Here is a 12,406-nt window from a genome sequence, read left to right on the forward strand (position 1 = left end):
TACCGTTACAGTAAGACAACTATACAAAACAAATAAACGAGACCAAAATAATCAATTCAACGAATCATTACATATTTACCTTAATAATGAGAAGAATGGTGGGATATGGCAAAATGTTCCATTAAAACAGTTAATGATGAATGCTGAACAGCTAATTGGAGGTCTCGAAAGGAGGTTGCCCAATTCACCCGCATCACCGGCTCTGAAAACTGGCCTAAACCTTGTCTAAATAACCCGGTTATACGATAGAATGTTAGATACTACCGAATCTCTACAACCATATATGATTGTTTTATGCTAAACTTTTACAATTGAAAAGCATGATTAAATGTGATGCGAGTATTTTCTTTCAAATGGATCTAAAGGAAACATTTCTCAGAAGTCCACAATAATTTGATATTTTTTTTAATTGATGCAAAAAAAAATAATCAGATGACCGAATGACCAAGGACATCACCACGGAAACTCAACGCATTTGATCCTATGTACAAATAAAAGAAAAAATATAGGTGAAATTCAAAGGTAAAATGAAAATAAAATGTCGTATGGATATGGATATAAAAAGCACTTTTGATAATTATTTACAAAAAATAATGATAAAACGATTCATTAGATAAACATTAGAGATAGAAAAATGAGAGATGATGGGTACAGAAGGTTTTACACTAAAACAGTGTTGCTGGTGAATTGGGGTTCCCGAAAAACAATAATAATAAACAAATAATTGAGATCAGTTCATATCCTTAACAACACAATGTCCTGTACATCGGCACCCCATATCACAACGTGCTCTATACACAGACATTTTCCTCGTCATTCCATTGGCTTGAACACAACCAGAATACCAAGTATTGCTCAATGTGAAATGAAAGTCTATTTCACGTGACTACAGAACACAGACCTGTTACACGTCTCTCCCCAACTTCTGGAGGATTGGCTGTTTGCCTTACCCGCAATAACGAACACATGTCTCTCTGTAACAATATGTGTAATGAAACTGTCCTGTCCGATCAGTCACCATATTGTTGACAACAATTTAATAAGCGCATCAGCACTCTCCTACACAAAGTCTTCTATTCGAAGTGATTTTGCTCACCGGGTACTCACGCTGCATTGACTGTCAATATAACAACATAAAGAACACGGTTAGAGATGCATGGTACAGCTTCCCTAGCTGTTACAAACTCAAGTCACATATTGAATGTAAAGAATCCACAAAAGTTCATAAATTTGAGATTATGTATAGTTTTGACAAAAACATACGCAGATTAAAACGTGGAGAAAGACGAAATGGTTATCCAACAATAATTTGGCATATATTTACTAACAAAATCCTTAACAATATTTGAAATCAACCCTATATACATGGTGGTGCTAGGTTGTTGAGATCATCTGAATTGAGGACTGGAATCTCCTCTGGGAAGTCTCTGCTCAGTAATGCAGTGATATTGGAGAAACTTTCCGCCCATTGGAACTCCCCGTGATGTGGAATGTCATCACCTGGTGGTGTTATAGGGACGTGAATGGGTCCATCTAAGGAAGGCAAGGTGTCACAGGGTGGTAATGGGAGGCCACCTGTTTGCCCTGATGTATAGTCCATGTAAGAAGGACATGGCGCAGGTGCCACGGGACATAGTTTGTCAAATGTGAAAATGTCTCCTCCGTACAAACTCGGAGAGGTAACACTTCCAGCAGTTTGGTCATGGCAGCCAGGCGGAATATGTGCGGAAAGTGGTGGCGTGTACGAGTTAGCCCGCTGAGACATCGTGCACTCGGAAGAGTTTAAGTGTTCTTCCATGAACTTTTTGAGTCTCGCTCGTTCAGATCTAAGATCATCTATTTGCTTGGTTAGGGTTTCGTTCTTTTCCTGCTCAATGAAGAAAGTCTGAAATAAAAAGCATCATGAAATTGTATCAATGTTAGCAGAAATTATGCATAATTATGAGGAAGATAAACACAATTGGAATTAAAATTTCGTTATGTAAAACTTGCAATTAATAGAATTTAATTACGAAAATAAGGATTAACATTTTAATATGATTGGTACCTTTAAAATGAACAAAGAAACCTTTCGGAGTGAAGTTACACTAAGCTACGATAGTACGTAGCGCTTATGTTTGGATACTTACTGTCATCAACTTGTCTTCCTGACCTTTCTTCTTATTTCGGCATTTAGTGGCAGCCCGTCGATTCTGTTCCCGGCGACGAGACTTTCTTTCTTTCTCCGCCGCTGTTAGGTCCTGTACAGCAATGAGCAACTATTAAGATCACCATACGACCCATATATATTTCTTCTCATTATTGCAAAGTTATGCTTTTCTTTTTATCAATTATAAACGATTGCAACACACTATCGCCTACCACGAAATTTGCACGATATGGGTTTGCATTTATTTCTATGTACAATATTTGATACCAAAAAACTAAAGGTCAATAATATACATTTTAGATGAACTTTTACCTGTTTGACTTTTGGTTTAGGAGGATCCTTCAAAACTATTTCGTCTTGTCCTTTTGCGAACCGGCGATTAAGTATTGTATATTTGAGTTCCTTCTTTATAAAAGGAAGCAGCTGACCATTGGCAGGAGCCTGCTCTACCTCGTCACCGGACCTCTCATGTACGTCTGTCTGATCAGGAGTGGGAGAGAAAGCTTCAGAAAAGGCCCTCTTGGTAGGTGAAAAGGGTTCTTGTTTTATCCACTTAGAGCAATCCATGTCGGCGGGGTTCTGAAATGGGAGTAAAGCTTTAACTACCATACACCAGGATACGGGAAATACAAATGAACAAAGTATTAAAGTCACAGGTAGAAAAGGAAGAGGTTTTAGAAAATCAAATTGAAGAAACCTATGAAATATTAACACGACATGATGCAATTCTAAGTACTGACGTCGTTAAAGATAAAATATATATCGAGTTCAAAACTGTTCTTTTTACATAAATGTCACCATCTTCAATCTAAAATAGAAACTGTTCAATATGCTCTGACATGGTCAAAATTACGCAGTAAGACCTTTCATAAAATGTGAATTGACCACACGATGTAAAATATCACATGACGAAGTAGAAGAAATGTTACCTAGGTTAAACAATGGCATTAGTCTGATATATTATGTTGTTATGCGCTGGAAACACAATTCAGTTACAAAATGCTACGCATATACGTGTATTTAAGTCAAATTAAATGCATTCGTTTTGTGGATCAAACTGCAAATTAATATGAACCTAGCCTTTTCAAGGATGTGATAATAAATTTGTTGTAAATCAGAACATAAGGACACTGTATATATTTAGTATTCATAAATAGACTAATCAAGTGGAGCAGGTATGTTATATCACAATTGTTAGCATCTATTTATTCCCTTCAATTATTTTCGACGGCAGTGTATTATCACAACCCTGGATTAAGAATGAACTATTTTCATTGTCGTAATGAATCTATTTTCTGAAAACTCGTAAGTAAATACTTCAGACTGAATACACAGAAGTCATATTGATCATAGTTAGAGCGATAGTGAAACAGACCAAGTACGATTTTACAGACTTACGAATAATCCAAAAGAGGAAGCTAATAGTCAGGCAAATATAGGTCCATGTACACGTACAGATTGTATTTTATTATCATGTAACCGTTTGTTGTCTGTGGTCTTTATATACATCATTATTTATAACGGACATGCAACACTGTAATAGATTGAACACGTCTCGATAAGATAGAGATATATTTCCAGGAAAGTTTGTCTGATTTACAGCAGATCACGCAACAATATTTTGAATGGATGGAGAATTCATATTATCTTTCAAAGCTTAGCGCTAATTACACATACTAAAAAGGAATATCAGTTGGATAATGATAACGGCATATACCTGGTACATCACGACATTTAAGTTATGTTGATATCGTGCTTGCTGTTGTATTTTGATGTAAATCTCTCCCCTATTGTGATAACAGCTTTTTCATAGTCAGCATGCACTCTACCTGAGGTCCGATGGCTCTAAAACTATTTGATACATTGTGATCATGTTACAGCTCAGATGAGTAACTCAAAAATAAACATCCATACAATGACTAATTGACCACAGCAAGTGTCAACGCCCATTTCAGCACAACTAGACACATATTAGACATCGTGTAGAAGATCTGAGAACAGTAGTCGTCTGGTTTAACGCCATCCGTAAAACACACGTGTGGCAAGGACTTCATGGGCTCTGAATCATCCGACAACTTATACACGTATAAAGCCAGTGACATTTAATAACACGAGAGCATTAACTTTAAAAACTTCATACAAAGTAACAATTGGTTACCACAAAAAGTAAATTTACATGTTAGAAAAGTTAGAAAAGAAGTCAGTGAAAACTCAAGGTTGATTTTTTACCTGTCTCATCACCGATGCAGTTAGTGTGACAGCCAGACTGGGGTACCACTACCGATTATACTACGTGTGTCTCGTAAATGACGTCTGACCAATCACCGCAGACGTGTGCGCGTGAGCAGTGCAGGTTATGTTGTGATTGGTTACCAGGTTTACTACAACTAATGACCCGCCAGATAGCCTTTACGTTGGCTCTACTATAGTAAACTGAAATTGTAAAGATTAACTCGTTTACAAAAGCCTGCTATGGTTATACTGACGTAAATATGTCAGTATACACATATATGTAATTTCCATATTCCTTGTCCATTTCTCTGAAATGTATTTACATCGCCACCTTTATAAGTTATATTACTTACCTGTCTGCAATCACCTGTTAGGTGTTGCACCAGCGCTATAAATAGAATTACTCCACTGTTCTAGGGTTTTCCATTACCAAGGTACACAGTGATTATCAACAAAGTCTAGTGTGACTACTTACTTTTTACGTGGTGTCGATCATCTGATGACGCGATGGCTACTATAAGAACTGATTTCGTGATCCTGATTTCAAAGTTTATATGTATATTCGCAAGTTGCACGAGCCAGTGACCCCGTAGGCTTTATTCAAATGAGCTGCCATACAGTACGTAAACAGAGCGAAACGACCAATACACACGAGCAATAGGAAGTAACGCCTCGCGAATAATTAGCATACACTTAATATACACACACCGCTTTGTATGGTTACTGGGTCAAAAATAGAAACGGTGCGATACAGTCACTCAAATCACATTATAGTCATAATACACCACTCGGCAATACACAAAAAGTTAAGCGCTCTTATCAGGCAGTCTGGAGGTGTTGTTTTGTGTGGACAATAAGATCGCCCCAATTCTACCCAGCTGATGTGTATACACTCATTATATCGCCTTATGTCTATTATCAGGGATTTAGCGTAACCCCATTATGTTACTATTTAGCGCAAAAAGTCAACGACGTTTATATATCTTCCTTCTGGCAATAATAAGTACATGCGTCATTTGAACAGGTTAACGAACGTTAAATAATAGATCACGTTTAAATTAATCTCTAATTCCTTTGTTGTGTGGCCTATATACAACAATACATGATGTATATCACTGCAATATCATACTCGCCAGATTGTAGCAACGGGTCAAGTTATCTTGGGGGTAAATGGGGAAAACTTTTACTGATTTAATTTTCTATTGTTAATGCTCGCAATCATTTGTCTAAATGATATTGCGGTTTCTAACAGTTCCATTTATTCAAATACAGTGCAATTTATTAAAACTTAATTTCTTCAATAAAACAGTAACTCTACCTCTTTATCCTCTTCAAATGACACCAGCTCTTAATAATGCACTTCCATAGAGCTTAATGGATGACCTGCCTGATTTAACAATATTTATGACTTTTTAACATGCATAATGACTTGACGGTTATTATAAGAAGTTATTAGCCAGTGCGTCTAGGTGTTGTTTTGGGTCGTGGTACACCCTGACGGCCGCCTAGACCTATTTCTCACGTCTGCCATGGTACAGGTGTCCATGTACAACGTAGATAATCATCTAGTGCCTATCACCATCCATACGGCAACTGTCCTTCTAATTACAATGATTTGTGTTTTGTATCAAGTTTGTATCTTGTCATAATACTAATAAATGTGTTCTAGAGTATGATAGTAGACTACTGTTTTATAGTGTAGAGTGACATTTTGTCTTTTATAAATTTCAATAATAAAGACAATTTAAATTATTCTTAAAGTTTTCTGTCAGAACCCGACAGTATGGACACCAGAACACAACTCTCTGCGTTATGATAACTAGCTCACTAATCACTTCAGGTTCAGAATTTAGAGCCATTGTACCTGCCTATCATACACAGGATGAACTGCGCAGTTAAATCCCTTCAGACCTTACCAGTGCTCGTCTATCCATCACATGTGACAGGTGGCAGTGTGTCAATCAAATCATCACCCGACACGCGTATCATCATGGGTATCACCAAAAATGGTCAGTGGCCTAACTAAGGAATATATGGTGAAGTAAAAATTAAGCAATGAATTTCACATGGGCTTTCCCGTTAGTAAATAACCTGATGTTCTGTATGTAAATGTTATCGAGGTTTCAAAGAACTTTAATGGTTAACCTGGGGTTTTCAGGAAGCATATAGGTCTATTCTATAAAAATACATCTCCGAAATCAGTTAAATATAGTATTCAGTCATGTTCATTGATCGTTTCATGTAAATATGAAGATTAACCAACGGCTAAAACACAAACATTAGACACATTAGATAAGTTGTATAATAAGACCTAATAAGTAGACTATCCTTAGGAAGATCATTTCCATATTTTATGGGATATCAAAAAGACGAAATGATTTTTTTATAAAAGAAAGAAAACAATGCATAAACTTTCAGCAAAACATTAAAAAGAAAAAAATGATACAAAAACAACATAATAATAAAGTGATTACTGTAAAGCAAACCCATTTGACACATTCAAGTAAAATTCATATAAAAATAACGTGTTTGATTACAAATTTGTATTCAATTTTCATTATTTCCTTTTCTCCTTTTTGTCGTATTTAGCAGGCAGTTTTATGTGTATAACTAATAATGCAACCAACATTTAAACATTACAATATAAAGTGTTTATCAAAAGTTCCCCTACTACACATCCACGTTATGTAATAGATATGCTTGCAAAAAATTATTTGGAATATTATTAACACGATGTTGTCAAAACAAAAGACAAAAGGATTAAGTCATATAAAAAGCCCTTTCCTAATACACAAGGAGACAAACAATGGACCCAGAAATATTGATAGACATTAAACACAAAAAATTGCATTTTTTATGAAATTAAACATCTTTTACAGGGCCTAATATAATGATGCATGTGTCTGAAAATACTTTGATTTACATAACCAACATATAGCTCACTATCACACAATACAGTCATTTCCGAATTCAAGTTTCTTAGTTATCAAATAAATTAATTCTGCGGTTTACATACATGTACTTATTATAATCACTGAAAAAATTACAAACACTCTACTAGTAACCCGAACAAGAAGGCCTCAAATGACATGATATATTTAACAATAATTGCTTTTTATATGTATGGTGCTTTACATTTGAGTTCGTAAATATGACATATCTGTATCATGCTTATTACAATGACAAATCTTAAACTGTTTGCGCGTGTCAGAAGTAATATATCAGGATCATTGTAGATACCGAGTTTTTGGTTTCTTATCATATTGCCATTTTCAAACTTCATTTGGGATATTGTCATTTATTTTTTATTAAATCGTAATAAGGTTTGAGTTAAAGTGACAGTAACTTGATATTGTGTTGCATTACAACAGTGCACGTTTACTTGATCCGGACAACAATTCAGTTTTGATAAATATATTGTATCTGATCTTTATGACCTTGTCGCGGTTCTACTTATTTGATTAACGAGTTGTTCACTTTAGAATTCAATCAGAATCAGAGTGACAACACGGAACAGTCTGTAGTACCGGTGGGGGTAGCGAGGATTAAGATAAGAGCTGATCCTTGACCTAGTAAACTGCTGTCCTGATGTATAAACAAAGCGTCACGTCTTCGTCCAGGGCTCGCTAACGACGCAATACACTACAGATATGTATACTAGACAGCAATACTTTTATGAAAACATTGCATCAGTCAGATATATATATTTATAGCGCAAACTCAATTACGTGTCATCGTATGAACGGAAACAGGGAGTTAAAATAACAAGCATACATGATCAATCTATTCCGGTTTTATCTTAAAATAGAGTTGGTGGCCTTGTATAGACTAATGTCAGATCGGATACTGACCAGTCTCGGTATGAATAATAAAATTGTCATCTAATTGATATATCCTTACTATGACAAACGAATACTTCATATTATTTCTTTATTGTCGACAAAACAAAAGACGCTTGAATTTGGGAACATCTGGTCCATTTTCCTATAATTTTTATTATTATTTTTGTACACAATTACCCTCAAGGACACCATAGACTGATTATATGGACAACATTGCATGACGCCAAAATTCGTTCAAATTCAACCTTCTAAAACTGAATTCATAAGGAAAAACAACTTCTACTTAAAGTATATATATCATAGAACACATAATTATATACACAATTGTAATAGTAATGATAGACTTAATTGTAAGTATAATTTTTCGACATCGTTCTATAGGTGAGGATAAAACCCCGTAAATCCATGTTTAACTGTCAAGGTCACAGAAGTACACCAATTAATGTTTCCCTGCTTAATATTGCTTGTAGTCTAACAATACACTTAATCTGCATCCCGTCGCTTATAGAAAACCACCTGTTACCCCATTGTATGATCATAGAAAGCGACAATTTTTCCCTATCCTTTTAGCTTTTTCTTTCCTTGACATCGTTCCAGCCTTGACCTTTCTGAGTGCGTTTATGTATGCCAGGAAAGTTCTTAATTATGTATCGTGGTTGAGACATACACCTACCACAGGGCCATGTATAGTTTCTATATGAAAAAATAGCCAGAAATACATATAAAATAACACAAAGGATTCATCGATCGTTTGCCAGAAATCTGACCTATATTTTTGTAACTCGGTATTTTCATACTTAATCGTCACCTACCTACGTATTTATAACACCGATATCTTCATAAAGGTTCAATCTTTTCATCCATACCAGTGTTCACACGTCTCTTTTTCTCTACAAGTTGTAATACTACTTTAATCAGGACGTGCATTGCTCATTTCGTGCCATTTTGATTTGGGTCGCCAGCGACCTTGACACTTTTCGGAGCTCCTCTGCTCTCACCAATGCAGGTAAGTGTAAAAAACAAAAAGGAACGATTGCTAGACTTTGGAACTTTTTGTTTTTTACACTTACCTGCATTGGTGAGAGCAGAGGAGCTCCGAAAAGTGTCAAGGTCGCTGGCGACCCAAATCAAAATGGCACGAAATGAGCAATGCACGTCCGATTAAAGTAGTATTACAACTTGTAGAGAAAAAGAGACGTGTGAACACTGGTATGGATGAAAAGATTGAACCTTTATGAAGATATCGGTGTTATAAATACGTAGGTAGGTGACGATTAAGTATGAAAATACCGAGTTACAAAAATATAGGTCAGATTTCTGGCAAGCGATCGATGAATCCCTTGTGTGTTTATATGTATTTCTGACTATTTTTTTTATAGAAACTATACATGGCCCTGTGCACCTACTGAGCACTCTCCATTTAATAAGTCCAATTGTTAGTATAATATGACCGGATGGGGTATGTTGTTTGGTGTCTCCGACAGTATGATTCGTTAATATAACACTATAAAACTGACAGGAGCTCCATCTATTACAATATGACATAACCTGAATATACCACAGTGTTTGAAAACACACTTTAACCACATGCACATATTCACACTGTATACAGGACAGGTCTTAGCTCTGTAATGTTAATCAAGATAAGATCAAAATATGAGCTGGACAGACGATTAGGAAAAAAAAGGCAATTTTAATTCAAACAAAAATAAAAGCAAATGCATTTACCGCCTACCTGCAGGATGATGACAAAAGACGACTTAATTAAGGATAGTATCTGTCTCTGCTACTTTTAAAACTCACCTTCAAATATTTCCCTCTATCTTATCTATCTCACGTTTGGAGAAATGTTCCGTTCCGACTTGCTGCCTGGCTGAAATCAGAGAAACTAAGTTTTATCCTTATGCAATTGTTTTGTCCGTTGTCCATATACCAGTTGATATGACAGGGAAGGCTGTTTAGTATCTTTGGCAGTACGGAGCAGTGGGATAACCATAACCAGCCAATATCTATTTATTAAACCTTAAAATGAGCTTTAACAAGAGCATTGGGATAATAATATAAGATCTTCAAAAAACTAAAAACAACAGCGGGAATGCCATCAGTTTTCTTCACAAGCCTCAAAACATCATCTGTATATCTATGGAGGTACATTATTTTAATCTCCATTGTATATGCTATACTGTACATTTTCACTAAACCATCGAACTATGTTTGGTAAGGTTTACTGCTCAAGTCTTGCGTGTTTTTGACATTGCATTATCATGTTTATATTTGTCTTTTTACCAGGAGTAGAAGCTAAAATGTATTTGTATCAACGCTGACGTGTCTTTATTAAGAGACATGGTGGACGCTATAAGGATAAAGAAGGTACCACAGGACGTTGTTGTTAAAAGTATCTTATAAGAACATCTCACCAACAGGATAATTTAACTATGTACAGGTCATGATATCCTCGTCAGTTACATAATGAAAGCTTCAAAGAACCCCTCGTTAGACAAGTAGGGCGCCCGTTGCATCAGTATCGAATATGGATACATTGTTTGACCCGCCTCTTTGTTCGGCGCGCTAGGAAACGAGTGTTGTTTTGATTATTTATCTCAGCAATGAAAGCCTATCGTACGTCAGCTAACAGCTTTATATCAGTTTAAATAGCTGTTTGTAACAATCAGTTTAAGGACTGTGTGTGTTACAATAACGTTATTCGGTATAAGGGTGATCAAATCAGCTTTCAGGCTGGTTTTCAGAATAAACTTGATACTGTCACAATTGGCTTGTTGTAACGAAATTTCGGTACTAGGCAACAGTAGTTTTGTAAATTGCAATAAAAGAAGATTAATATCATGTATATGCAACGTTCATCGATTATCCGCGGAACTTTCCTGATAACCGTATTTGAATATGTTTATATATTTCGAGCATGCACATTGTATCCTTGTACATATTTTCGGATTTCAACATTGATGCCACTATTTACATATGGATTCTAAAAAATGTTTGCAAACTCTGTGAATTCGCTTTCCGAATAAAAGATAATAAATATCTATTTTCATAACACAAAAATAGTGACTTCAACGTTCCCATCGATTTTTCAACGGGTTATTTTTCCAAACCAATACGCAAACATCAAAATCTCGCCGGGTTTTTGCGCCATTCCCTGATTTTTGTTTTTCATAAAGGTATAAAAATGGCTGATCAAATTTAGAATGAAAACAAATTAATAAGCGAAATTCAAATATTTGAAAATATTTTTTCCAAATTATTATTCTTCAACATTGAATTTTGAAACAAACTAATGTTTATATATCAGTTTTATTCCGAACTGCGTCAATTATAGAATAAATATAAGAGCGACAAGCAGGTTACCTCCAACTGTGTCAACAAGTTAATAACTATACATTTATGAGTCCGGTGTAGAGGATTATTCATGTCTGTGTAAGTACCAAACTAATAATAAACCCAATTTTCACAGATTCTGGTAAACACATGTGTTCACAAAGCTATAAAATGTTATGATAAGTAATCTATTTTATCTTTTTTTTTTAATATTTTTTGAAGGCGAAACTAGCTGATTGACATTGTTGTATATTCCTAGATATATGCATAGACAGCTTTCAGATAAAGAAATGGTATGTAAAATTCATCCTCATGATTGAGAGGAAGAAGGCAAGCAATGTAAAAGTGCTTGAAATACATGTGGATATACTGCACCACTAATATAATGGAACTGGTGACTAAAACATACAGAATTAAACGGGATACGGGAATGCGAAGACCTAGTGTCCCGGAAGGCTATGCGGTCATGACGCCAAGTGATAATTTCCAGGTTAAGGTATACCTTTCAATAAGATTTTTTTAGCAACGATACCAATTGACATACCAAAACATTTAATTAGGAATAGGTACAAATAACATTTGAAAACATTTTGAATTGTATATTATGATGAAAACCATTGTCCCCAGGCAATTATTACATCAATCGTTGACTACTATAATTAAGGTAATTGGTGTCATACAAATCTTATACATATTCTACATATACACGTTAATGATCATTGAAGTTTAGCATTGGAACAATACCTTATGCGTAGGATGAAGAATACCGTATATAAATTCCTTAGACGATCATCAGGAAGACTCAGACACGAAACTATGGCTCATCTACAGCATGTTATGTTAATCT

The 12,406-nt window shown here is 35.3% G+C and overlaps 1 protein-coding gene across 5 annotated transcripts; it reads right to left on the bottom strand.

Moving 5' to 3' along the window:
• Positions 1-588: 588 nt before the first annotated feature.
• LOC138319108 (fos-related antigen 1-like) lies at positions 589-6,450 on the bottom strand. 5 transcript variants are annotated; one of them, XM_069262034.1, is made up of 4 exons: positions 6,298-6,450; positions 2,462-2,728; positions 2,130-2,240; positions 589-1,885 (listed from the first exon to the last, which is right to left on the bottom strand). In XM_069262034.1, exons 1-4 carry the CDS (start codon positions 6,313-6,315, stop codon positions 1,358-1,360), a joined length of 924 nt encoding a protein of 307 aa, XP_069118135.1. In that variant the 5' UTR covers positions 6,316-6,450; the 3' UTR covers positions 589-1,357. The 5 variants fall into 5 exon arrangements, with proteins under 5 accessions (XP_069118135.1, XP_069118138.1, XP_069118136.1 ...); XM_069262037.1 differs by lacking the exon at positions 6,298-6,450 and adding an exon at positions 4,857-5,057; XM_069262035.1 differs by lacking the exon at positions 6,298-6,450 and adding an exon at positions 4,379-4,697.
• Between the last annotated feature and the right edge of the window lie 5,956 nt (positions 6,451-12,406).

The sequence above is a fragment of the Argopecten irradians genome, chromosome 3 (assembly GCF_041381155.1).
Source record: "Argopecten irradians isolate NY chromosome 3, Ai_NY, whole genome shotgun sequence".
Taxonomy (NCBI): Eukaryota; Metazoa; Mollusca; class Bivalvia; order Pectinida; family Pectinidae; genus Argopecten; species Argopecten irradians.